The 25912-nt window shown below is 37.2% G+C and overlaps 12 protein-coding genes across 12 annotated transcripts; 6 read left to right on the top strand and 6 right to left on the bottom strand.

The window, feature by feature from the left end:
• Positions 1-899: 899 nt before the first annotated feature.
• Positions 900-2393, top strand: MEP2 (ammonium permease; the record flags this gene model as incomplete). Its single annotated transcript, XM_062953229.1, has 1 exon — positions 900-2393. One exon carries the CDS (start codon positions 900-902, stop codon positions 2391-2393), a length of 1494 nt encoding a protein of 497 aa, XP_062810053.1.
• A 929-nt stretch (positions 2394-3322) lies between these two features.
• Positions 3323-4093, top strand: PRCAT00003312001 (uncharacterized protein; the record flags this gene model as incomplete). The annotated part of the gene is made up of 1 exon (XM_062953228.1): positions 3323-4093. One exon carries the CDS (start codon positions 3323-3325, stop codon positions 4091-4093), a length of 771 nt encoding a protein of 256 aa, XP_062810052.1.
• Positions 4094-4761: 668 nt separating this feature from the next.
• PRCAT00003311001 (uncharacterized protein) lies at positions 4762-5627 on the top strand (the record flags this gene model as incomplete). Its single annotated transcript, XM_062953227.1, has 2 exons — positions 4762-4778; positions 4844-5627. The coding sequence occupies 2 exons, from the start codon at positions 4762-4764 to the stop codon at positions 5625-5627; spliced, it is 801 nt and encodes a 266-aa protein (XP_062810051.1).
• A 139-nt stretch (positions 5628-5766) lies between these two features.
• PRCAT00003310001 (Golgi transport complex subunit) lies at positions 5767-6996 on the top strand (the record flags this gene model as incomplete). The annotated part of the gene is made up of 1 exon (XM_062953226.1): positions 5767-6996. One exon carries the CDS (start codon positions 5767-5769, stop codon positions 6994-6996), a length of 1230 nt encoding a protein of 409 aa, XP_062810050.1.
• A 99-nt stretch (positions 6997-7095) lies between these two features.
• On the bottom strand, positions 7096-9810 carry SEC24 (COPII subunit; the record flags this gene model as incomplete). Its single annotated transcript, XM_062953225.1, has 1 exon — positions 7096-9810. One exon carries the CDS (start codon positions 9808-9810, stop codon positions 7096-7098), a length of 2715 nt encoding a protein of 904 aa, XP_062810049.1.
• Positions 9811-10241: 431 nt separating this feature from the next.
• ERO1 (ER oxidoreductin) lies at positions 10242-11888 on the bottom strand (the record flags this gene model as incomplete). Its single annotated transcript, XM_062953224.1, has 1 exon — positions 10242-11888. One exon carries the CDS (start codon positions 11886-11888, stop codon positions 10242-10244), a length of 1647 nt encoding a protein of 548 aa, XP_062810048.1.
• A 425-nt stretch (positions 11889-12313) lies between these two features.
• Positions 12314-14014, bottom strand: DBP3 (RNA-dependent ATPase; the record flags this gene model as incomplete). Its single annotated transcript, XM_062953223.1, has 1 exon — positions 12314-14014. The coding sequence occupies one exon, from the start codon at positions 14012-14014 to the stop codon at positions 12314-12316; it is 1701 nt and encodes a 566-aa protein (XP_062810047.1).
• Positions 14015-14581: 567 nt separating this feature from the next.
• Positions 14582-15055, bottom strand: PRCAT00003306001 (uncharacterized protein; the record flags this gene model as incomplete). The annotated part of the gene is made up of 1 exon (XM_062953222.1): positions 14582-15055. The coding sequence occupies one exon, from the start codon at positions 15053-15055 to the stop codon at positions 14582-14584; it is 474 nt and encodes a 157-aa protein (XP_062810046.1).
• Positions 15056-16058: 1003 nt separating this feature from the next.
• Positions 16059-19563, top strand: PRCAT00003305001 (poly(A)-specific ribonuclease; the record flags this gene model as incomplete). Its single annotated transcript, XM_062953220.1, has 2 exons — positions 16059-16076; positions 16129-19563. 2 exons carry the CDS (start codon positions 16059-16061, stop codon positions 19561-19563), a joined length of 3453 nt encoding a protein of 1150 aa, XP_062810045.1.
• Positions 19564-19733: 170 nt separating this feature from the next.
• On the bottom strand, positions 19734-20225 carry PGA6 (Pga6p; the record flags this gene model as incomplete). Its single annotated transcript, XM_062953219.1, has 1 exon — positions 19734-20225. One exon carries the CDS (start codon positions 20223-20225, stop codon positions 19734-19736), a length of 492 nt encoding a protein of 163 aa, XP_062810044.1.
• A 572-nt stretch (positions 20226-20797) lies between these two features.
• ARG81 (Arg81p) lies at positions 20798-23542 on the bottom strand (the record flags this gene model as incomplete). The annotated part of the gene is made up of 1 exon (XM_062953218.1): positions 20798-23542. One exon carries the CDS (start codon positions 23540-23542, stop codon positions 20798-20800), a length of 2745 nt encoding a protein of 914 aa, XP_062810043.1.
• Positions 23543-24125: 583 nt separating this feature from the next.
• DAK2 (dihydroxyacetone kinase) lies at positions 24126-25910 on the top strand (the record flags this gene model as incomplete). The annotated part of the gene is made up of 1 exon (XM_062953217.1): positions 24126-25910. The coding sequence occupies one exon, from the start codon at positions 24126-24128 to the stop codon at positions 25908-25910; it is 1785 nt and encodes a 594-aa protein (XP_062810042.1).
• Positions 25911-25912: the final 2 nt, after the last annotated feature.

Raw genomic sequence — 25912 nt, 5'->3', positions numbered from 1 at the left:
TTTCTGTTAGGTTAGTGACACAAAACTGTATGTAATGAAAGTCGAGCATTATCATGAGACGCCTGCAGCGGCGGCATCTAGATAAGCTGCTCAATATTATTTCGTCTAAACCAATAAGACACTGGACGGCATAAACGGACACCGGTATAGACGTTTAACGGAAAACTGCACAGATTATTGTGAAAATAAAAGTTTCTACGTCGATAACGCTCCATGCAAGTTTCATGTAACTTTGTACAGTTTTCGCCGACACCGGGCTGTCGTGCAATCCGAAAGTTTTCTTGATAAGAAATTTTGCCCTTTAAGTTACATCGTCATGTGTTTCCCTACTGCCAAGATTTGCATTGCGGAGCGTTACTCAAAACTTGCTCGTAATATTCGTTTACGGTTAGACGGGCCCAGAACTGCACCGTTGCATCCCTGCGTAGGTGTCTAATTGCGAGTACTAGCCACCTCAGATTTGATAGTCCTCAGAAGTACCTCGAAATTATGTCCAGTTGCTATAGATACGAAATTTCCATAGAGAAGACTATGTTGTGCCAAGCAATGATCTTCTGATTAAAGAAAAAAAGTCTGGGGTTATCACTGTACATCTCGATTGTGTGTAGTCGAAGAAATATTTTTCTTTATACGGCCAAATCTCTTATCTAAATAGCAGCCTGCATCGCAGCATATGATTGGTTGTTGATATCTCGAAGAGCCAAATCGAGCACAAGTTACTCATATATATAAACAGAGAGTAATCATAGATGTTGCTTGAGCTTAAACGTTCTAACTAGTGGTTTGTAAGGGAAAACGACGCAAAAAGCTCTACTCTATTATATAAGATAGGTGGCAATTTAAAGAAGGATAATTAATATTCCAATTGGGTCTGATCATTACATTAACATATAAATAAGATGGCTGACGGGTTGACAGACACAGGAACTGGAGGAAATTCCTTGAAGGTAGATTTGAACCAACAGTTTGATAAAGCCGACATGGCCTGGATTGGAACGGCAGCAGTTTTAGTGTGGATTATGATTCCAGGTATTGGTTTACTTTATTCTGGTTTATCAAGAAAGAAACATGCATTAAGTTTGTTGTGGGCTTCTATTATGACAGCCTGTTTGACAACATTCCAATGGTTTTTCTGGGGTTACTCCTTGGTTTTCGCTCATAATGGGTCTGTTTTCTTGGGTACCTTAGAAAACTTTTCACTTATGAAAGTGTTGGGTGCACCATCAGTAGTAGATACGGTTCCTGATATATTATTTTGCTTTTATCAAGGTATGTTCGCTGCTGTAACCGGTATTTTGATGGTCGGAGCTGGATGCGAGAGAGCCAGGTTGGCACCAATGATGGTTTTCTTGTTCTGCTGGCTCACTGTGGTCTACTGTCCCATTGCTTACTGGACTTGGGGTGGAAATGGCTGGTTAGCTAACCTCGGAGCTTTAGATTTCGCTGGTGGTGGGCCAGTCCATCAAAACTCTGGTGTCGCTGCTTTGTCTTACTCATTGATTTTAGGTAAAAGACATGACCCTTTGACAACTGGTAAGGTTCCAAAGTATAAGCCACACTCAGTATCGAATATTGTATTGGGTACTGTATTCTTGTGGTTTGGATGGTTTGGTTTCAATGGTGGTTCCACCGGTAACTCTACTGTTAGGTCGTGGTACGCTTGTGTGAACACTAATATCGCAGCTGCAACTGGTGGATTAACTTGGATGTTCCTTGATTGGTTTAGAACTGGCGGAAAATGGTCTACCGTTGGAATGTGTACCGGTGCCATTGCCGGATTAGTTGGTATCACTCCAGCAGCTGGTTTCGTTCCAGTCTATACTTCAATTATCTTTGGTGTAGTTCCTGGTATCGTTTGTAACTTTGCTGTTGACTTGAAAAATGTATTAAGAATCGATGATGGTATGGATGTTTTTGCATTACATGGAGTCGGTGGAATTTGTGGTGCTATATTAACTGCATTTTTTGCTGCTGATTATGTTGCAGCCACGGATGGTGCTACTGTAATTCCAGGTGGTTGGATGAATCACCATTATATTCAATTAGGGTACCAACTTGCTGCCGTTTGTGCGGTGTGCAGTTGGAGTTTTGTCGTAACTTCAATTTTATTATTGGCTATGGATAGAATTCCTTGGTTGAGATTAAGATTGCATGAAGACGAAGAGCTTTTAGGTACTGATTTAGCTCAAATTGGTGAATTCGCTTATTACGAAGATTCAAACAACCCTGATGAAGCACCATATGTGCTTGAACCAGTTAGATCTACTGATGCAAGATTGGCCAAATTAAAAGCCTCTACGTCAAAGAACGAAGCCAATATCGATCCAGATGCTGAAGGATCAACCGCCGATAATGGAACTGTTAGCGTCAAGTCTGAGCCTAAAAATAATTAAAAAGTTTTTAGTGTAGTGTTTCAGTTCTGTCATATTTAATGTTATGTGTAATATCTTTGTGTAATATGGACAAAATGTTGTTACTTATTTCTGTAAAGGGACATGTAATCTTGGCGTGCTTGGGGAATTTGATGTAGGATATGCACCATAAGCAAATTAGATCAAAGGACATGTTTCTTATCTATGCATACAATAGTAACGTGATCATTCTGCACACTAATCAGACAGACAATAGTAAAGTATGAATTCACCCTGTTCTATAGATTTCACCTAAAGTTGTGGTTATGTTATCAGCGAACAGCATGCAGGTATGTACTGTCAAAGTTTTATCCATGTAAATCACTGAAATGCCTTGATTCACTATGGAAACATTGCCTTCGAGATGAATAGAATCAAAGGATGTTTAGCATTGAAGTAGAGCAATAGGCGATTCGAATACCACATGGCTGCGTGATACGGGTGGAACACTTCTGAATTCCTTCCTGTTCAAAGTTGACGTGAGCTGACATACTCAATAGTTTCCTAAAATAGCAATATTCGGAGATCTTGGAAGTATTGCAAAATGATTTAGTTACAGATTTGTCACAACGAACTTAACAAAGACACCGCGAATGCGCTTGGGTATTGTCCGCTACAGTAGCCACAAGTAAATAAGTGCCATGGAATTTCATAGTTTAGTGCTAATATTGCTTAGGGAGCGCAATTGGGGTGCGAAGGGAGGCATGTGTGGTCTAACAATAAAAACAATAGAATAATACAATAGCTGCTAAGAAGCTTAAGCTGATACAATCTGGATACTGAGATTTGGAGGAGCACCACCTGAGACTTAAAGATATGAACCTAATCACATTTTATAATCCCTAGTTTTAATACATAAGGAGTTTCACGTCAATTATGGCAGTTAACAAATAACTTTGTCGAATATAACCATGAGCTCATTTCTACTACCACCAGTATCTTATCAGCAGCAGCAAAAGCTCAAGCTGCGAATGAAGAAGAAACAATCCCTGAATCACAACAGGCAATTCAATTCATCAGAATCAAAGGGTTCTTCAGCTGCTTACTCTTTTAGCTCGACTGGCTCGACGCTAGAGAATGAAAATAACTCAAGACGCAGCTCAGTTGTTTCTCAACTGAATAGAAGGAACACAGTTTTTAGTTCTAATGAAAACTTACCATTGTTGGAGGAGACAGCTTCTTTGACTAGTCATAGCCAAACTAACTCTTTACTCAGTGAAGGACCAGACCCCGAAGAGAAAAAAGAAACCACTGATTGTGATACTCATAAAGAAACTAAAATATCTACGTTTAATTACTCATCTTATTCCGACATGAACGAAATAGCAACATTCAATAAGCTTCAAAAAAAACTGAACCACCGCCACCATCAACGTCAACAGTCCAGCCACCATAAGGGATATTCCTCTAATAGCGTGATAGACATGAGATCAAGAAAGTCTTCAATAACAGGTATACCAGTGATGGATGAACAATTAGATTATTTAATGAAACCGCAACAAAGCAATTTTGAAGATGATGAACACGGTGACACACAACTGATCTATGCTGAAACCATTTCTGACGTAAGCTCCATATTTTCAACAAGAGTTAAGAGGAGCCACAAACCTGAGTCACATAAGAGTACTAGAGAATCCAATAAGAACCAACTTTTAAGAAAGTTCAAACATTCTTTCAAATAGCAGTGGCACCGGAATGCTACATGCTATCTACATAATATCTTTATTATAATATACTTTATGACTCGATGAGCTCTATCACAGTGCTCATCGAACAGATTTAGTTTTGAACTCATATGCCTTTTAATACAATAAAGATATAAATGTTGGATATCTTAAGTAAGCAGCATTTCTACCTTTTAGGAATATGCTTTAAAGCTATATGAATTTGGTAGTATAATAATTAACCATTATAAATTAAATAGCTTCAAGTAATTATGATGTTAAACTCGAGAGATTTCTTATGAACTAATTTAAAAGATAAATAAAAGCTGTGGTTATATAAAAATCTGTACAGTTTAGTAGGATATGATGTAGTATTGGCCTTAAATTTTAAACATAAGGAAGTAGCATATTTTTCAAAAACGTCAATTGCAAAAGTTGTTTATCGCAATTCCTCATCTCTGAAGGCATTGCTATATAACAACTTAACGATTAATGTTAGTCTGCTAAAGTGAAGTGGTAATCGGGAACGCTGATAGGATCATATTTGTAGATTGAACTAAAAATTGTTGGCCGATAACCAAGTGATTCAGGACGAAAAAAACGATAATCGAAAAATTAAACATCAGATAAAATTTTATAATCGAAAATATTAATTCATAGTCATTTTAAATATAATGAAGATATAAATGTCAGAGTATCAAAAGTAAGTCAAAACAATAGCCTCTAATGAACTTCATGGTTATTAAATATAAGTACTAATATATTTAGAATTTCTCGCTCAGCTTTGTATGATGAAGATAGTCAGGATACATATCAAAAAGAAGAAGATGACTTGAGCTATATGTCCCAAATTCAACTTGATATCGTGGATATAGAAAAAGATATAAGTCAAGATCTAACTATACGGACTAATGAGAAGAATAGAGAAACTAAAGAAGAAGACACTCAAAATGAAGAATTTGATTTCCCATTATTTGCGTCGCCTTTAATAGGTATTTCCCAAGCTGAAGATACCGAAAAAGCCAATACAAAAGATGATGAAAGAAAGCAGCTGCAGCTGAAGAGAGGGAGATCAGCAACAAGGATCATGAAAGTTTCAATGAGAGAAGAATCATTAGAAACTGTTGATAATATAAGACCACTAGCATACTATTACGTAGAGTATAATGATAAAGATAGGGAAAAGTTCATGAAAGCCGCAATATCGGGTGAAGAAGTGATCAAGCAGACTTTTATAACTGGCGCACTTCATGACCCTACTCCTTGGAAATGCATAAAGTTAGAGGAACACAATGCCAAAATTGACCTACAGTCACAAAAAGATCAAAGATTCAGAAGAAACCGTAGGCCCGGCAAAAAGAAAAGAGCTAACAAAGTGCTATGTCGTAAAAGAAGAGAAGAAAGGGAAAAGAGTGAAAAGAAGCGTGAAAAAGAGAGACAAGCTAAATTAAAGAAAAAAATGTTTCATAAGAGAGGTGGTAAAAAGCATAAAAAAGTCAACATAGCGCCTCTTTCTAGTAACATAAAGGTGCTGAAGTACAGAACAGAATAAGTATTTACGTAATTTGGGCAATGCAAGTGTGCCTTGTAGTTTTGTCTATAATAAAACTAAGAAGAAATCGCGATAATAATTTGTAGAAAAAAAAAATGTATATGTAGAAAAGAACTATGAGAAAGTTTTCGGCCAAGTAATGACAACAACGAACAAAAATATTAATGATCTCGAGGATTTCGAAGCCTTTTTGGAGCCGGACTTTGAAAAGTTAGAGTTTGCTAATGACTTGTTATTGGCGACGAATGATAATGCTGACACTGAATTAGATATCGCTACGTCAGTCAAAAAACTAAAATTTGATATTGATGAATGTGACAAACGAATGAAAGCAATTGCTTCGAGAAATCGCATTAAATTAGTTTCTAACTTCTCACAAGTGCAAGCTTGCAAATCATTGATGAATAACAATATCCATCCTTCGATAGAAAGGGTAAATGTTTCGTTCCAGAGAATAAAAACTGAAATTATCAAGCCATACGAGAATGCAATCAAAATCAATGATGCTCTCAAAAGGATACACTCAACAGTTTCATTGCTAAGAGGGGCCACCTCTTTCATATTTTTGATTCAACTGTTAGAAGACTTGGAAAAGTCAGTAGATGATCCAGAGAATTTCAACAGTCATAAAGATCTTATTAGGTTGGCAAAATTGCATTTACAAATATCATTACTATACAAGAGTGAAGACAAGTCCATGAGGAAAAGTGACTTAAATAAGCATGGCCATATGGGTGATCCAAGTTTATTGTCGATCAAGCTAATTCGTGAGTACCGATCTGTCCAAGAGTCTAAGAAGGTAAGTTTAACGAATCGGTGCAATAAATTCATTATCAATGAACTAAGTCATTCAAGCTCTTTTAATGTTAAAAATGTGCCTTTGCAGTGCAATTTAATTGCGCTTTTTATTTTAGATAAAGAGCAGCTCTTTACCATTTTAGAAAAATCGACCATTAACAAGCAAGTTCAGTTGTCATCGTCTCAGTTATCTAGATCTCTACAGTCACCCAGAAACTTTCTGATAGTTTTGACAGAAGTGAAAAGCACATCTGATTCATTTTTAAATACGCTAGAAGGGATTCTTCTAAATTGTGATATTTCTAATATCTCTGGCACAAACGTTGATTCAAAGAATTTGTTAGAGAACGCGATATCCCATTTGAAAACCCCAAGCATTTCTCTATTATACTGGGAGAACTTAGCATTTAGACTTAAAAAAAGTATTGCTGCTACTATGGCGAGAGGAGGACCTATTGCCCTGAATTTAAAGTCACATTCTGATTCAATGAAATCATCTATTATTGAAACATTTGGAAGTCAGAGCGATTCGTTTCTTGATGCAATTAGTGTAATCCTGCAATCGATATGAAAATACTTGGATAAAATTTGTATAATAAATTTGCTTTTAGGTAAATATCAGTGAATATTTTGAGATAAAGCTATATGATTCTACTTATTGCTAATACTCTTATTGGGTCACCTTGCTCTTTAAAGAGGTTAAGAATTCTCTGTAAGCTGGCTCGCTTCCAGTTTTATCTTCGACCAAGCAACTATAAGCCCACATCCTTAATGCCATCAAGTCACGCTGTTGAGAAATCTCAATAGGTTCATTTGAGGATCCTCCGATAACGACATACAAATTCTTTCTGATTATCGAATCTTTCAGAGTTCTTATTTTACCAATGATTTGACGAATTCTATAATTAAATTCTGATTCCTCTATAGAAAATTCAGGAAGTTCAGTTTTTCCAGTGGGAATTTCGTACAAATTGTCTGTTCCAAACAAATCTGCAACCAAATCTGGTACAACATCACCCGAAACCCACAAGAACAACTCACTAGAATTATCAATGAGGTACAAACCATAATTTTCCCAATGCGCTTTCGAATCATTAATAGGTTCAGGTAACAAAATATTGGCTGTTGTAATTACATCCTCTTCCCCGGTTTCTTCATTAATAGTAACAACTGTTTCCGGCAAGCCACACTCATCAGCCATATTGTGTAATGAAAAGACTGTTGGATAAATATACTTGATCAAATGGGGGATCGGCAATGATCCCAACATATTTAAGGCGGACGCCCTATGATCCGAAGGTACTCTTTCGGGTCTTAAGCCTAAGTGCTTCGTCAAGGAAAATAATAGGAGAGGCAACATTCTCAAATTTGTCGACAATTGTAATGGAGAAGCACCTGAGATATTTCCAGCGACCAATTCTTTTTTGTAAACATTTAGTATATCAACGATGGACCTAGTCAAGTAATCTCTTGCATCTATCAAGGAGCTTGAAAGAGCCTTTTCAACAGCTCGCTGCGTAAAGTAAGTAGTAATTGCTAATTGGTCAGCGGAGGCATAAATATCGTCCAACTTCGAAGACGTAGGAATTGCCAATGTCATTACCCTTATCCTTCTTTCACAGAATGAAGTTGTATGTAAGACAGCAGCTTGGAAATAAACAACAGGTTTTGAGATATTTTCTTCGATAGAAACTTCAATACAATAGCTTTGATCCCTTGGAAATGTTGGAAAAGAGCACAAGTCTGACGATCTATTGAAGAAATTACCATAAAACGAGGTCATCCTTAATCCTGTCGAACCTCTTACTCGCAAGACTGCTTCAAGAGCAATATCCTGTGATAAATGCTCACTCACTTCCCTAGACAATTTCGTCACGTCTTCTGATTTAGCACTAGACCAAGCTGGATAAAAGTGGGTTTGACCCGCAGTATACCGAGCTAAATTAGCTAATGTGGCGACATCTTGATATTTGGCAGAAGTTAAAAATAAATCTACTGATATTTGAGCGCCATTACAATCAACGGCAAAACTTTTGTAAAATTTGTCAGCTGGCGTTAGAAGCATCTGCGTTTCTTTAGGTTTACCGGAAAATGCAGCCTCGTCTCTTACGTTCAATTTACCTTCACCTAAATTGGGTAACGAAGATGTAAAACAAATCAATTTACCACCGATATTGCTGATCATCTTGTGACCCGCTCTGAGTGCTGGACCTAGAGCAAAGCTTGAATTTGCTGTGTCTTCGAAATAAGTGGGGAAATCAATCAATAATCTCTCAATTGCATCTCTGTTTTCATTAAGGTTAACTAGTAAACCATCAGGCGAAGGTAAGAATGGTTCGTCTATATCAGAAACTACCAAAATTTCAGTTCCCTCTAGTCCTTCATTGAACTTAAAATAGTATAAATTGGAATCAACACCAATGAATGAAACCCTTGCGGTCTTATTTTGATTCGGAATACGGTCTAAGCTCTCCAATATTGTCCTAGTAATGGTTCCAGTTAAACCAGAGTTAACAGCCTCAATTGAGACATCAATGATAAAAGTAAAGACAATTGGCTGAGGAGACCTAGCCATGTATTCCTTTGGAGCAACAAATTCCACAACTGAATGATTGAGTTCTGTTCTATCGAACTTATTTTTAGCTGTTCTTGTAATCTCATTATATTCAAATGCGGAAGGGATGTCATTTTGAAGACCACAAATGTTGCATCTCCAACGTCTCCCCTGCTCAGTCAACGTAATGAAAGGGTTTATGTATGACCGACAACGACGACATCTACTAATTATTGTATCACTCGTAGCAGGAACATCGTCATCTTCAATGTGAAGAGTAGTGTACGGTCTCACGACTAGGGCAAATGGTAACTTCGATTTCTTTAAAAGCGAATGACTAGTCGGAATAACATTTAATGTTGATCTGAAATAGTCTGGAGGAGCATTTGCTGTCTCCGAACCTGGAATTAAAGCCGTATCACTTGGCAAGACAATGGGGGGTGGAGGCAATGATAAGTCACTTATCGAAGGAGGAAGTTCTCTCAATAAATCTGTCGAGTACAACTGATTTAATGGCAATGCTTGTGATGATTGTTGAGACCCATAATAGCTGCCCTGAGATTGAAAAGTTGGCTGTTGGGGAGCCTGTTGCTGGTAATACGAATCATAGCTTTGTTGGACAGGAGGTGCTTGAAACTGGTTATACTGATACTGATCTTGCGTGGTAGCAGTTCCTCCGACATTTAGGTTTTGGAATTGACCATTCATCTGGTCAACACCATATGCTTGTTGCGCGACACCAGGCGGTGGTTGTTGGTACTGAGTTTCTACCGCTTGTGGAGTGTTTATCGCATACTGAGGCTTTGGATATGCTCTTTTTCTGCTTGACATTATATCTCGTAACCTGTTTGATCTGGCACTTCTTTATGCTAAGATCTTCGATCGAGTTGTTGATTTATTCACTACGTTTAGATTCGAGATCTTCAAAGAAAAAAACAGTACGTGGTCAGAGAAAGACTGAAATCTACGCGCGCCCGTAAATTTGGACACTAATCCAGAATTCAAACACGTATAAATCTAGCATTGGGTGGGCACTGGTACCTTGGCGTAAGCTGATACTCTAGTGCTAAAATTTCACATTATGTTATCAATCTGCCTAAAACTTATATTAAAAAAATTTGATATAAAATACTTTAAAATGACAATTGTTCTTTCTGTAATATTCTAATTCTATTGACGTAAATGCATGAAGCTGTTAAGATTATATATCATCAGATATCATCAGATATCATACTATTCATGATATCATGATTATACGATGATCACAATTTAGGTTCATGTAGCTGAAATTCTTCCAGATACAAATATTGTGTAGGTTTTCCGACAAATGTATTCCACCATGAATTTAAATACACAATCGCAATCTTATACACATTGACGGGAAAGTCTCGATAACTCCTCAACACAAACAAAAGAGCTTGATACACTTCATCTAATGCAACTTTGAATTCTTCTGCAAATGTCAAATCTTCTTTTGCTTTCTGCTCCACGAGTAATTTCTCAGGAAGTTTTGCATCAGGATTTTTTTTTGGAGGAGCTTTTCTTTTAATCGGGACTTGTGAACCCACTGAAGAATCGAAAAAGGGGAATTCAAGTCCTTGATTATGTCCTTCGGAATCAAATTGACCATCTTGACTATCACTTGATTGGTTTATATACATGATTTTGAAGTTGTTAATGGCTTCTAAAGACTTTGACAATCTGTCAAAGGTATTAAATAAAGCGACCAATTCTATCCTTCTAAAAGACAACCTCGAAGCATTATTAGGATCCTCACTTTCAAATAAGATTTTCAATGAAGTACCATATCCGATTGTTTGTAGCTTGCCCCACATTCTGCATCTGTCACATCCAACACAATCCATAATTGCAGACACATTTTTGAATCTAGATCTAAACTCCTCTTTCAATTCAGGGGAGGTGGTTGCAGGATTAAACAAACTGTGGGTATCAAAAAGAGTGTTCGATTTTAAGGGAAGAATAATGCTGTCCAAAATTGGACCGTACTCCACTGGACCATCCAATCCAAAAGACTGCTGTTTATAACTGGACTCAGTAGATCCAGATTGAACGAATTCTTCAATATTCAAAAACTCGGATAATTTAATGATTGCCTGACTTACCAAAGCATAATTGAAATATATGTTAGACAACCTATCATTAAAGAGACCTACCCTCTCCATGAAAACTTTTAAGTTAGGGAAGAAATCCCCATTTGGTGCCATATACTCATTTGCCAAGTGAACAGATATCGATGCGTGCATCCCAGATACCAATCTATAAAATAGATTTTTCTCGACGCACTGTTCGGGCTCGTTATTGGGGACCATAGACATTGGATTAGTGTTGGGAAAACAGTTCTCTGAATATATAGCCCTCCAAACATCTAAAGACTGATTTCCACCATAACCTGTAAACCGTTCAGGATTATCAAGTAAGTTTACATAGACACAATGGTGGTCATCATCAATGTAGGTATAATCGAGATCTTCACATGTCTCCGTTTCTGAAGCGGACTCAGTAGATTCAGGACGATTTATTTCGCCTAACTTAGAAGGCTTTAAGCTATCATTGTCAATATCACTCCAGTTATATTGGGAAGGTGGCAAAATTTCAACGGCACAATTAGAAGTGGCACAGAAATGTTGAGCGTTCCAAAACTTGCACTGTTTATCGAAATCCAACTTGAAATACTTGAAGTAGGGTGTGGTAATCAACTTCGTGACTAACGGTCTAAGCACACGGTTAAGATCATCAATGTATGAAAATGTAGTATTACACGTCGAGGTAATATTTTGGGAACAGAAGTCTGGAGAGTCAAACGGGGAAAATTGCAGCGGTGAAGCAATATCAGCACTCACAAGAATAAGGCTCATAAATAAGGTCAACCATATTCCAAATTTATTCATATTAATTAAAGATATTTAATAATCAAAGTGATTACCAATCTTCAAAGCGATGATGATGGAAAAATTTTCACACCAAACAGAATGACTTATTTCTAAAGTATGAGATGGACGAGAGACGGTTAAGCGTAACTCCAAATTCAAGATCCTGTAATTGCTATCGCTTAATATAAAATGCTGCTACTATAGCTCTAGAATAAATAGTACCGTAGATGAATTTGCCAGCAGATAAGCTACATCTTATTAAAATGAGTAACATGCAGGATTTTGAACACGTAGTCAAATAGTGCGAATCTAAAGTCTTCTACAGATGATTTATTGTAAGAATATATATATATAGTGTAAAAAAATTGAATTAAAGAAAAGGAGCAAAGATGTGCCAATAGTATTCAATGAAGTTATCGACCCTATGAATAAGTCAATTTATTTTAATCAAATTTTATCTTCTTTGCTGTTTTTGACATATCCACATCTTTGTAGAAAGCACCGTAAGCTGAGTGAGCTTTCTTCTTGGTATGGCCGCCGAATTTAAGTAATTCATCAGGAACAGGTTGGTTAGCGCCTCTCAAAATATTGATAAGTGCTCCACTCAAATGTTTCTCATGCTCTGTAAATAAGGTATGCGATGTTCCCGTTTGCCCTGCCCTACCAGTTCTTCCAATTCTGTGAACGTAGTCCTCTGCCGTTAACGGGAAAGTTAAATTTATGACGACCTTCACGTTTGGGATATCTAGACCTCTCGCAGCAACATCAGTAGCTAAGAGGATATTTGATTTCCCTTGCTTAAACAGGTTCAAAGCAGAAGATCTCTGTTGTTGCGACAAATCACCATGAATAGCTACTACGTTTAACAGATTTCTTTTGAGAAGTAATTCGATCCTTGCTGCCTCTTTCTTATATAATGCAAATATAAGTATTTTGTCGTCTCTGTTTGGTCCGGATTGATACTTTCTAATTAATTGCAAGAGTTTTTTCTCCTTATCGTAAGGTTCAACAACTTCCACAACTTGAGTAATTCGCTTGTTTGCTGAAAGTTCATTTCGATCTCCTATGCTTACCTTAACAGGCTCATTCATGAATGTCGCAGCCAATTCTCTCACTTCTTTGGGCCAAGTTGCCGTAAACATTAACGTTTGCCTATCAGTGTTGGTGTCACCAATAATTCTTCTAATGTCTTCTTCGAATCCTTTCTCTAGCATTCTATCAGCTTCATCCAACACGAGATACTCAATCCCTTCTAAGCTTAGGGCGCGGTCATTTAGTAAGTCAACCAATCTTCCTGGAGTGGCCACAACAACATTCGCTGTCTTCAATTGATGCTTTTGCTCGTCTTTGGAAACGCCACCGTAAACTGCAACACACTTAAGTGAAGTTTTAGAAGTGAGATCGACTAGGTTGTCGTAAATTTGCAAAGCCAATTCCCTTGTAGGAGAAACACATAAAACCTTTAATCCTGTCTTTTCCAAGCTTAATAGATTGTTGATTGCAGGAACACCAAATGCAAAAGTCTTTCCTGATCCGGTTTCTGCAACACCAATCACATCCCTTCCACACAAAAGATATGGCCAAGATACTGACTGAATTGGAGTCGGCTTCGGAAACTTTGCGACAACATTAGTTACTTCTGAATCCAAGCTCAAGTGGTCAAAAGATAAGATAGGCCGTAAGTTCATTTTTCGGTCATCTTCAACAGTAACCTCATTCTCTGAAAGAAAGCTATCAATTACAGACTGAGGAGTCCCCGTTAATTCACTTGATTGTATGTAAACCAATTGACTTGACTTATTAGTGCTTAATTCATGACCATTTTGCTTAGCTGTGATATTTATGTCTAGACTCTCCTTCTCCTTCTTCTCTTTCTTCTCCTTCTTTTCTTTCTTCTCCTTCTTCTCTTTCTTCTCCTTCTTTTCTTTCTTCTCCTTCTTTTCTTTCTTCTCCTTCTTTTCTTTCTTCTCTTTCTTTACCTTCTTGATCTTTCTTTCCTCACTTTCATTTTTCTCTTGCTTCTCTTTCTTATTTTTGACTTCGTTATTACCATTTGAGTTCACTTTCTCAACTTCTGAAAAATTATTCAGTTGTGAAAGTGAGCCCTCATCATATTTCCTCTTTTCACCTTTACTTTTACTCATGGTGAATATAGGACTGTCAAGAGTTAACAATTTAAATTTTTTTTTTCTTTCTCATCTACTCTTCACATGAGCCGCACAATGAGCCTGCTAAATCTACAAACCTGGAGATAAACACAACAAAGTGCATTTCCAGATAGGTAGATTGCAAGATTGCAAGATTGCAAGATTACTACACCAATGACAGAACGATCCCTAATATATGATATACGTATATTATAGGGAGAGACTATGTAGCAATGCTTTTGCGATACATCTACATTTCTGGGTGCCGTAAGGAAAGACGTTTAAATACAAACTCTTATAACCGGTTGCAATAATAGATATACGTAAAACATAGGAAAGATAAAATTAAATAGATAGCTGTATTCCTCTTCTTCAAATTTAAGGAATATCGACGTTTAATAAATAGCAATAGTCAAACGGCCAAAACAAAATGATAAGTTTAATAGGATAGTCAGAACAAATAGCCGAACAAATTCATCTTAACACGTCAGGCAGTCAGCCGATAAATTGATGACTTAAAAAGTATTCTTCAGTCGGATCAGAACCATCCATTTCATATTGTATCTAAACATTATCAGCTTTTTGCTTCAAAGCAGATTTCTTCATTTTCTTCTTTTGCAAAGCTTCGAATTGCTTGCTCTTAAACAGTTGACTTTTCCTGTAATTGACATCAGATTTTTGAGGCTCGATAACATCAGAAGCTTCTGTGTCGTCTTCATTTTGAGCCTTCAAGTATTCATATTGATTGATATTAGTTCTTGTCTTGCTTGGAAGGCTCATTGCTCTCGCAGATGATTGTTGTGGCCTGTGCTTCGATAAGGCAGCAACTTCTGCATAAGTCAACTTTTTGCATTGTATATCTACAAATGAATCCTCTTGCTCATTCATAGAAATATTAACCAAGTTTTGACTGTTCTCAACTGATGGAATGATGAAACTGCTTGGAATAGGTTCTGTACTCTTATATTGGTTCAGCTCATTGCGTTCTCTCTTCAAGAAGGAAGGAAGTAAATATGAAGTGAAACCAGCTTTCAACATTTAAATTCAACTCGATTAAAATAGGACTATTCGGGAGGCAAAGGAAGAAAGAAATGAAGTTATTCTTCAATTAAGCGATAGTAAATCCGAATTACCAGGTAAATATGAATGAAGTTATCTTAAGGAAGCCAACGGATAATAATTTGCAAATCGGAACTCTCTTTTTTATTAATTAAATTAGTTTCACCTGCACGGGTTCTCTATTTTACAGTTGTCTCAAGCTCGGTTAATTGTGTCAACAAACTCTTTTGAATTAAAAACAACTAAGTCGAAACGATGACGATCTCCAAGCTAAGTTATAAATTCTTGTCGAATAAGACAATTGAATAGTTTTCAGTTCTGTTAATTAAATAGTTTTATAAACTTAAGTGCTACGACGTAAACAAACAAGAATCGCAAGATAAGATCACGAAAGGTTATCATGGGTGACTCCCCTTATCGAGACCTCGAGGGCTTTTGTGTCTCTTGGAGGGAATACCGCGACATCCCGCAGCCACCTGGCATGACCCGATTCCGACGCATGTGTGCAATACCTGCGTAAACTTAGAGGGCCGCTGGTAGCAATTAGGACACGCGTGGGAAACGAGGAATAACCGTGGCTAGCGGGCTTCATCGGGAATATGAAACTTCGAAGGGCTGTTATCGTGTTTACTTTTACAACGTACAGGTCCAGGAACTTCGCGACATCTGGAGGAAAGAGCCTGGAGACATAGGTGGGCTTTTGGTAAAGCACAGAACTTAATCAAGACGAAATAATAAACCATAATTTAATATACTACCACTACCCCTGAAAAAGAATACAAGAACAAAAGGAATACTTAGTGTTCCCAAGGGGAAAGTGGTAACTCAACAAGTAACGACAAGTGTAAGAATAAATTGTATAGCTGCTACTTCTGTCACGTGCGAAACAGAAAATTCCAAGAATGATATCTCGGACATCACGATTCTCCCTTCATAAACCTCTATTATAACGCCTATGTTCCTTAAATAGCGGTAGTCTATTATGGAAGGTTGGCTAGAGGTAAGTCTACTTTTGATGAAAATGGTATGCCAGATTTTAACTAACAGTACAGGTTTGTCGAATTCCGCCTCTTGGTGCTAATGGAGGAGAACATGGCAGAACCACGGCTTTAGAATTCGATGGCACCCAGAACTTACTTTGGTGTGGAGACTCATTGGGATTAACAAGATCTTTTACAACTCAAAATGATACTTTGGGATTTCAACCATTTCAACTATGTCCGTATTCGAAATTTCCAGTGTCAGAGAATAAACCGGTGAGACAGCATTTAAGTCATAGAGAGGGATTGTTTTCCTTGCTGCAAAGCTCATTGATATTCAACAATAGGAGAGGAATAGTGAAGCAGGAGTTTTCATGGGAATTATTTAAAAATGGTAGTGAGCAATTTAGAAATTTGTCATGTATGGCTATCAACTCGAATGCAAACAATGATATCATAGTGGGAAGTGATGATTCCTTCATGAAAATTGATGTTAATAAGCCTAATAATTTAATAAATTATGATTACACCGGGAGTGTTTCTTTTGTTAAGACTGCTGCCAAATTCTTAGTGTTGGGTAAAACCGAAGGTACAGTAGATATATTTGATCCACTGAGCCAAACGACAGTTAAGACATTCCCTGGTCATAGCAGCTCATTATCAGACCTAGACATACAAGGGAACTATATAGCAACTTGTGGGTACTCATCTAGAGCAAGAAGTTTTCATCCTTCGAAGGATTTCATGGCTGATCTGTTGGTAAATATCTATGACTTACGAATGTTGAAAGCTTTGGCGCCAATACCATTTCCTGCTGGTGCATCATGTGTAAGATTTCACCCAAAACTTCCTAATATTCTTGTGATTGCATCACGGTCAGGTCAAATACAGTTGGTGGATATGTTCGACCAACTGCTTGGATATTTATATCAAGCGAATTTGGCAGTATCTAATACGCCTTTACATGTTAACAACTCATACTTGTCAAATTTGGAAATAAGTGGTAATGGTGAGTTTATAAGTTTCAATGACAGTTGCTCGAATCTTCACTTGTGGTCTTACAACCCTACTGGCAAAGATTTTGTTAGTTTCCCATCTCCATTGGAACAGCCTGACATCATTCTTCCACTGTCGACAGAATTTTTAAGTATTGATGATAATGTTCCCTTATCTTCAGTTGGAATGCCTTATTATAAGGATCTTTTGCTATCAAATTTTGCCTCCGACTTGAGGTTCACAAAGGAGTTAGCTAAGCTCCCAAAAAAGATTATTACTCCTTTGACCATGGACTCTCAAGAGAGGGTATTTCCATATGATGAACTGAAATATGGACCCATGTACTTCTATAATAGGTATGCCTCTTTGAAGGAAGGTAATGCTAGATCGGTTAATATACCGAAATTTATTAGCGAAAGGACAAACGACCTGAAATCGACTCCAAGTATTAAAAGTAACAACTCAACTGATTCTGGATTTGATGGACACGAAAATGATAGTATTTTTCAATTTAAGGTTGCACCACCTGCTGATTATCTTAGCAAGGGGGGTGATTTAAGAAGAACACCTAATTGTTATTCGAAATTATCCATTCACTATTCAAGATTCGGTGTCGAGGATTTCGACTTTGACTATTATAATAAATCTAATGGTATGTATTGTGGATTAGAGAATCATCTCGATAATTCTTATATCAATCCCTTAATACAACTTTACCGGTATAATCCTATGTTTTACAATTTAGTGATCCTAAAATTGAAAAACGAATGGCTTCCGTGTGACGGCTCAACAATCATGAGAAATCCTAACGGCTCTTCCATTTTGAATGAATTGGGATACTTGTTTGATATGATGTTCAAAGCACAAGGAAAAAACGTTACGATTTCGAACTTTTCGGAGACATTAAATACAAATGTCAGTGCAGTACAAGAAGGACTCATTGATACCGAAGAAGGGAGGAAATTCAACGCTCAGCAGTTGCGACTATTGATATGTAAATTCAATGCTTTTTTGATGTTTCAGTTGAATTCTGATTTATTGGGTCAATTCAATGATTCATCGTTAGATAATGTAATGGGCTTGCAATATGAACTTGAGGTTAAAAGTTCATATTGCCATATTAATGAAAAGCAGGTTGGCAAACAATTTGTCATAGACTTAATTACACCTCCCGAAACTCAAATTGTTGAATCGAATACTGGTCGTTATTCTAGAGACCGAATTTTTAATCGGAGGAGGGCCTATTCAATCGTGGACTATTTGGACTATTCGTTGAATCAAGTTAAAGCTGTACCATGCAAAGCTCATAATTTCGCTCACCCTTTGAGTGTCGAAAGTAAGATTAATAGCCTTCCTCCGTTGTTATCTGTTAATGTTAATTTTACTAAAGAAGAGTTTGATATGGTCAGCAGCTACGAAAACTGGTTGGTACCCTCTTTCTATGCTACAAGAGACAATGGAAACTTATCTTTTAAACAGAGCGGCCCCCAGAATAGTTCAAATTCGATTAAATACGAGCTTCAGGGATTTGTGTGCGAAATAAATCACTCCGCCGAAGACTCAATTGATTCACATAATTTAGTATCTTTTGTGAAAATTAATGGACAATGGTTTTTATTCAATGATTTCTTGGTAATGCCTATACTGGACTCTGAGGTTTTTAATTTATTGTATCCATGGAAGAAGCCAATCATAATACTTTATAGTGATATTGATCATCCACTGAATCAATGCTTTGACTACTTCACCAATAATCGCTTTAAGAGCGTCGGAATCGATGATCAGATCTTATATAAAGATCATTTTGCAGGTTCAATTAGAGATTCATACAGAAAAGAGTATGAACTTTTAAGCAAAGAGGAGGCACCATCTGCTGGAACATTGGTTGCCATTGATGCTGAATTTGTTACTTTAAGGCCAGAAATCCTAGAAATATATTCTGATGGCCGTAAGAACATTATAAAACCTAAGAAATTGTCATTGGCAAGGGTATCTGCTTTAAGAGGAGACAACGGCACTAAGGAAGGCGTTCCTTTCATCGATGATTATATCGTTCATACCAGTGAAATATCAGACTATTTGACTAATTTTTCTGGTATCGAGCCTGGTGATTTAGATCCGATTAAGTCTGATAAGAACTTGGTAACATTACAAACAGCATATAGAAGATTGTGGTTACTTTTGAATTTAGGAGTCATTTTCGTAGGTCACGGTTTAAAAAATGACTTTAGATGTATCAATTTACAAGTTCCTCCTTCTCAGATAAGAGATACAGCTGAATTCTTTTACAAAAGTGATTTTAAAAGAAAACTAAGTCTTAAGTTTTTGGTGTATATACTTCTCAAAGAAAAAGTGCAAACAGGAAATCATGACTCCATCGAAGATGCAAATTCTGCACTTCTTTTATACAAAAAATACGTCGAATTGAAAGCAATAGGAGAGTTTGAGGCTACGCTAAATAATATTTATTTTGAAGGTCAGCAACTTAGATTTAGGGTCCCAGAGTCTTAAGTTTATAGATTGCATAGATTGTATAATATAATGCTATTGAACTGCTTGAAAACGGAAATGTGTCGTAGAATTAATAGATGTCTATATCAAATTCAGAAGTTATATCAGGAATATACATATTTATACATATATGCCTGTGTGATGCTCTTACTGACTCTTAAATTGTCAGCTTACAAGAGAGCGACAGCCAAAGCAGCAAGTCCAGCTGCGCCAGCTGCAATTTTTTGTTGACCTGCGACACCTTCGTAGGTTGAAACAGCGGCAGCAGTGCTGTTGGATGAAGCACTATTAAAGACAGAAGTGAATGTGAGTTGTGAAGTTTCAGTAGCTTCGACACCGGTTGAGACAGTGACAGTTGGTGTCGTGGTCACATCAACGTACTCATTAGACTCAGAAGCTGTGGCTGCCTCCGCTTCTTCAGATACTGGTGCCTTTTCGACTGCTGATTCTGGACAAACGGTTGTGTAAACGGTCAACACACCATCAACAGTAGTAGTGACAACTGTTTGACTAGTAGCTTCAACTGTTGTTTGACAAACATTATCTGAGCATGATGTGATCGTGACCTCAGTTGTTGATTCATTGGTAACGGTATCAATGTCATAAACAGTAGTTTGAGCTGCTGCGACAGCTAACAAGGTAGCGACTGTTAAGAACTTCATATTATATTTGTGTGTTATTTTAGGTTGACCAAGAGATGCTAATCTTTTCACTGTAACGAATGACTTACTGTTGCAATATGAGACCTTAATTTTAACCACATTGAGGCGTATTTATACCTTTAGTATCAGCAATTTATTTCAGAAAAGTTGATACACGCTAAACGCTTCATAGTTCTTAGCCCACTAAAGAACGCGTAAAATCGTGTATTTATTCATGAAATGATAATGAGCCTAAGTGTGATGATAATGAACAAGGCGCCAGATTTACTCCTTAATCTGTCGGCTCCTTCATGTCAATAGTTTTTCACGTAATATTTCGAGTTTTTCTTAACACGATAAAACGTCTTTCGTGGCGTATTTACAAAATAAAGACGCGAAAACATAAACAACGCGAAATAATTATTAGCTCATCGTTGTCAAATCGTGTATCTTGATAGAGCGAGGTTCACGCGTAATACAATTGATAGTATGAATGAGATCTAACGAAGAAGCTTACTACGACTCTCACGATATTATTAAACGATTTGAACACATATACACACTGTTAAGAGTAACGAATCGTAAAATTTACTTCAATCCAACATAAGATTCATTTCCCAATCTTGAATAACATATATCCAGTTGTCTCGTGGCTCATTTAATCTTTTCCTACGCCAAACTTCTAGCATGATCTGCCTTGCACCCCAGTAGCTTCCCAAGTATTGAGCAATATCAGCACCCCACTTCTTAAAACCTAGCTGCAAATCTGAAGAGACGGCTTCACAACCTGCAATAAAGCCCTGCCAAAAAAGAGGTATAATCGCAGCTTCATCCCGAGCTATAAGAGCCTGAATGGAATTTAAGTGATGCAACGTTAATTCCACTTTATCTTGAACCTCTATGGGTGATTCACCTTTTAGAAATCTTTTATGATATATGGAAAGCGCATGATAAAATGAAAGGATGTGATGATAAGTCGCTTCATGCATCGGTGAAAGAAAATCTAGTTCGCAATCATTATCTTTCTTAATACTCTTCTTGACTGAATTATTGTAGAGTTTCCAATCTAACTTCCATTTCAGTAGATCAGAGTCTAGAGCTTTAACTTTCTGCTCAAAGTTACGTGGAATAGTCTTTTGAATACCTTCGTAATATCTCTTTGTTCTCAATAACTTGACTGTCTCACTGAATAAGATAATCAATGAGTTAGGAAGTCCATATAAGGCATCAGTAGCGAAATTTTCATCGTTTTTCTTAGTATTGATTAATTTCTTGTCTACGAATAAAGGCGAAGCATCTTTACCCCCTCTATTTTCCTTGGCCGTAATATTATGAACAATATAATCAATTCTTCCGCGTCCATCTATTCCAGCTTCATCCTTCAGCTTATATTTGTCACCATTGACATCGTAGCCATAACCTGATGTCAAATAAAAGTCGTCTCTAATGTTATCGAGGTCTAAACACGTTGAGTCCTGTATTAATTTCAAAGACAGAAATATTCGATGTAATATTCTCGCCTTGGACGAGAGCTTTTTCTTCTTCTTCATTTTAGTTGCAATTACTCTTTCACACCACTTTATATAAAAGTTTGTGTCTTGCATTGTACCCCACACTAAATCCACACTGATCATAGACATAACTGCACAAAGCACATCTTTATATTTTTCATTTGCAATACAATGCTCTATTCCTGACTGTGTATCGGTCTTAGAACCCAATAACCTCTTAATAAATAAACTAGCCTGATTCCTTAATCCGATTCCTAGGTTTAAGTAGTACTTCATAGATCCAGAATTCTTTGGAAATTTAGACTGCAAATTGAAAGCCGAGACTGCGAGAAGAGCATTGAGTAATGCATTTTTGGCATTTGAAGTCTTTCCGAGTGCCAGTAATTCTCCAATTGCCATGAGAGCTCTAGGAAAATAGATTGTTTTCCATGGGTTCTCAGTCAATGGTATCACTGTCATCAAGTCTGCCACTTGGGTCACATAGTAATTAAGTAAATATCTTGTGAGGGGTTGTACTTGCAATGCAGTACTCGGTAGCCCCTTAAGTGAACTTGGCGAATTCGCAGATTTAGATTTATTGGGAATTGCTAAATCAATATGAGGTTCCGTCAGTAATGTGCTTTGCACGATGCACATAATGGAAGGTGGCATTCTAACCTGCCCATTTTGATCTTCTTCCAATACCTGCATGGGTCTATCACTTTTCTTTGAAGCATGTAAATTGATTTCAAGATCTTCGTTTGATTCGTAATGCTGATTATGAAGATCATGATAACCATGATCATAGATGCGTGACCTTGAAGTGTCTACTAATAAAGTTGAAGGCTCATTTGAGTTGAGAATGGTGGACATAGGAATTCCAGTTGCATTCAGCAGGGATGATCCTAGGCTAACCGAATTACCATTTGTTAAATTTCCAAAATTATGTGCTTGAGACGAGTTTCCATGAAAAACTAGATTAAGAAAATCATTTTGATTTGCAGTGACATTTAAGGATCCTAGTGAAAGAGTGTTTTTTCCAGCATCATTTTGCTCCAAGACTGAACCAGAAGATAAGTTAGACATAAAGTCCAAAAATTGAGTATCACCATTTAATGCGGCAGCCGTAAGTAAGGCATCATCTCTTAATTCGTTGGAAAGCCAAAGTTGATCATGAGACATGGCTTCATCAATTTCCATTGGCTCAGAAATATAAGCATTCTCCTTCGAAATTCGTTTCGAACCATTATGTTTACTTATCTTATTCGGTCCACCTTCATCACCGATTTCACGTTTTCTTTTGATTGTCCTCTTAAAAACTCCGAATGGCCCAAGAACTTTAGTTTCCTGCTCTATTTCCTTATCCTGAGGATTATTAAGGACGCCTAAATCTCTATCAATATCTTCATATGTCTCATAAGGACCGAATTTCAGTCCAGAATCCCACTTCACAAAACCCACATGCCTCCTTTGAAAAAATTCAGAATTCACCTTAATGTCATCTTCTGATGTATGTGCTATCGAGGTATTTCCCTGCTTGAATTTAACTTGATAAGATATCTTCCCTGTTACTGAATCGAATTGTAAAGGCTGTGACCATCTAAGCTTAATATCGTATCCAGCACACATCAAACCTGCTTTGCGGCAGTTCTTGCAATACGGCTTCTTCAAATCACATCTAATTTTTCGAGAGCGACAGGTAAAACAGCCAGTGAATGTCTTAGATCGCTTACTTTTGACTGCATTCTCACCAGAGGTCTTCTCCTGGTCTAAAACATCTGAGCTTTCAACACTCTCAGAGCGCAGAGAGACAGCCTTCTCTTTAGTAATGTCACCCGACATGCTCATTTCCCGTCCAGCAGGTATTATGATAGCAGTCCCTCGTCGAGTCTGATCTGCAAAGTATTAAGCTTTATAGACACTATAGCTTCCCGAAATTATTTTCTAGAGTGTCTAAAATTTGATTATTATCTAATGAACAAATTGTGTGATGATCTACGATTATATAATCTACGTCCGATTAGCTAAACTGACATTTTCAGTATCTCACTCTTAATCGTAAACTGTAAATATTGGACAAAATAAGACCTTGGCTGTAGCTCTCTCTCTAATTCAGTAGTTGAAATGACCTTGAAGATGTAAGTAATACGTGGGTTTCCATAAGCTCTCCTTAAAAAAGCATACGGTCCAGTTGAAAATTTACATCGAAATGACTATCGCATAGGAAAGAGATCTTTCATACCTGTATATAGAATAGTGATTTACCCTATTTCTTTCTTCAAGATCTTTTCCTACATCCTACGTCATATCATGTATACAGTCGTCGGCGAAATAGTGGTCCGACCAGATAGCAATGTTGCTCAAAGAATAGGAGATTTTATATTCTTTATTTCGGCTTTCTTTCTTTTAATAGAGTATAATCTATCATAATATGACTTTGGCTAAGCATTGGAAATACAACGATAACGAGGATATTGTTTTAAGCAACCTCAAGGGTCTAGTAAGTTCAGACCCTGCACTAAAGCTTATTCCTTCTGAGAAAGTTGTGTTCAATAACTCATCGGATACGAAAAAGAAGATAACATTGGTAAGTGGCGGAGGCGCTGGACATGAACCAATGCATGCTGGTTTTGTAGGAGACAACTTATTAGATGCTGCTGTAAGTGGTTCAATTTTTGCCTCTCCTTCAACTAAACAGATAATGGCTGCTGTTAAGACTAAATCTGACAAAGAGAAAGGAACCTTGATCATTGTTAAGAACTATACTGGAGATATATTACATTTTGGGTTGGTCGTAGAAAGGGCCAAGACGGAAGGCTACAATGTTGAAATGTTACCAGTTGCTGACGATGTAGCAGTTGGGAGAAAGCAAAATGAAATGGTTGGAAGAAGAGGATTAGCAGGAACTGCGCTTATTCATAAGATATTAGGTAGTGCTGCTGCATCAACAGGTGCTGACTTGAACACTATTTTTGAATTAGGAAAATCAATCAACAGTAGTTTTGTCACTGTGGGTGCATCTTTGGACCGCACTTCTGTTCCTGGAAAGACACACGAAATTGAGTTTACCGGCGAGAATGAGGCTGAAATAGGCTTGGGTATTCATAATGAACCCGGTCATAAAATCCCAATTCCAAACATTGATGACTTAGTTAATCAGATGTTCGATATGTTGGTTTCTCCAAAAGATACTGAGCGTCATTACGTTGATTTCGATTTGAAGAATGATGAATATGTTTTGTTGATTAATAACATAGGTGGAACATCTTCTTTGGAGCTTTATACAATTGCTTCTCACGTTGTTGATAATCTTCCATTGTCTAAGAGGCCAAAGAGAGTTTTGATTAGTGATTTCGTAACATCTCTTAATTCTCCTGGCTTTTCTGTGACACTCTTAAATTTATCAGTTGCAGCTAAGGGTAAATCGGGATTCTCTATTGACGATATCTTATCGTTCTTAGATACTCCCACCAACGCACCAGGCTGGAAACCGAAGTCTTATTCTTCTGAACTTTGGGATAAAAAGAGTGAATACGTGGAATCACCAATGAAAGATGCTAAGACAGTCACATCTTCACTCAGGGTTGACGCTAAAAAGTTCGAGAGTGCTTTGAAAGGCGGTTTAGAATATCTTTTAAAGAAAGAACCTGAAATAACTCATTATGACACGATTGTCGGAGACGGTGACTGTGGTGAAACATTGGCTGCAGGTGCAAATGCTGTATTATCGGCCTTGAAAAATGATAAATCATTTAAAGAACACTTGAATGATCCTGTCTGTGCTGTATCAAAGATAACCGAGATTGTTGAAGATAACATGGGAGGTACTTCTGGGGGTATTTACTCTATATTTTTGACTTCTTTGGGTAAAAGTTTGCAAAAAAGCAAGGAAATAAACGTTACCACTTTGGGTACGGCTTTTCATGAAGCCTTGTATGATGGTTTGTTCAAATATACTAAAGCAAGAACTGGAGGTCGTACACTTGTGGACACTCTACAACCTTTTGTTGATACATTCCTGAAATCCAAAGATTATAGGAAAGCATTAGAAAGTGCCAAAAAGGGATGTGAAGAAACTAAGAAATTGCAGGCTAAGTTTGGAAGAGCAAGCTATGTGAACGAAGATGAATTTAAAAATGAGGAAGGAGGTATTCCTGATCCGGGAGCATATGGTTTGTTGGCGATTTTCGAAGGTTTTATTAATTCTTTAAATTAGTT

This window comes from Priceomyces carsonii (assembly GCF_900007245.1).
Source record: "Priceomyces carsonii strain CBS4050 genome assembly, scaffold: Debaryomyces_carsonii_scaffold_3, whole genome shotgun sequence".
NCBI classification, from domain to species: Eukaryota; Fungi; Ascomycota; class Pichiomycetes; order Serinales; family Debaryomycetaceae; genus Priceomyces; species Priceomyces carsonii.
This window is presented reverse-complemented; position numbering and strand designations above follow the sequence as displayed.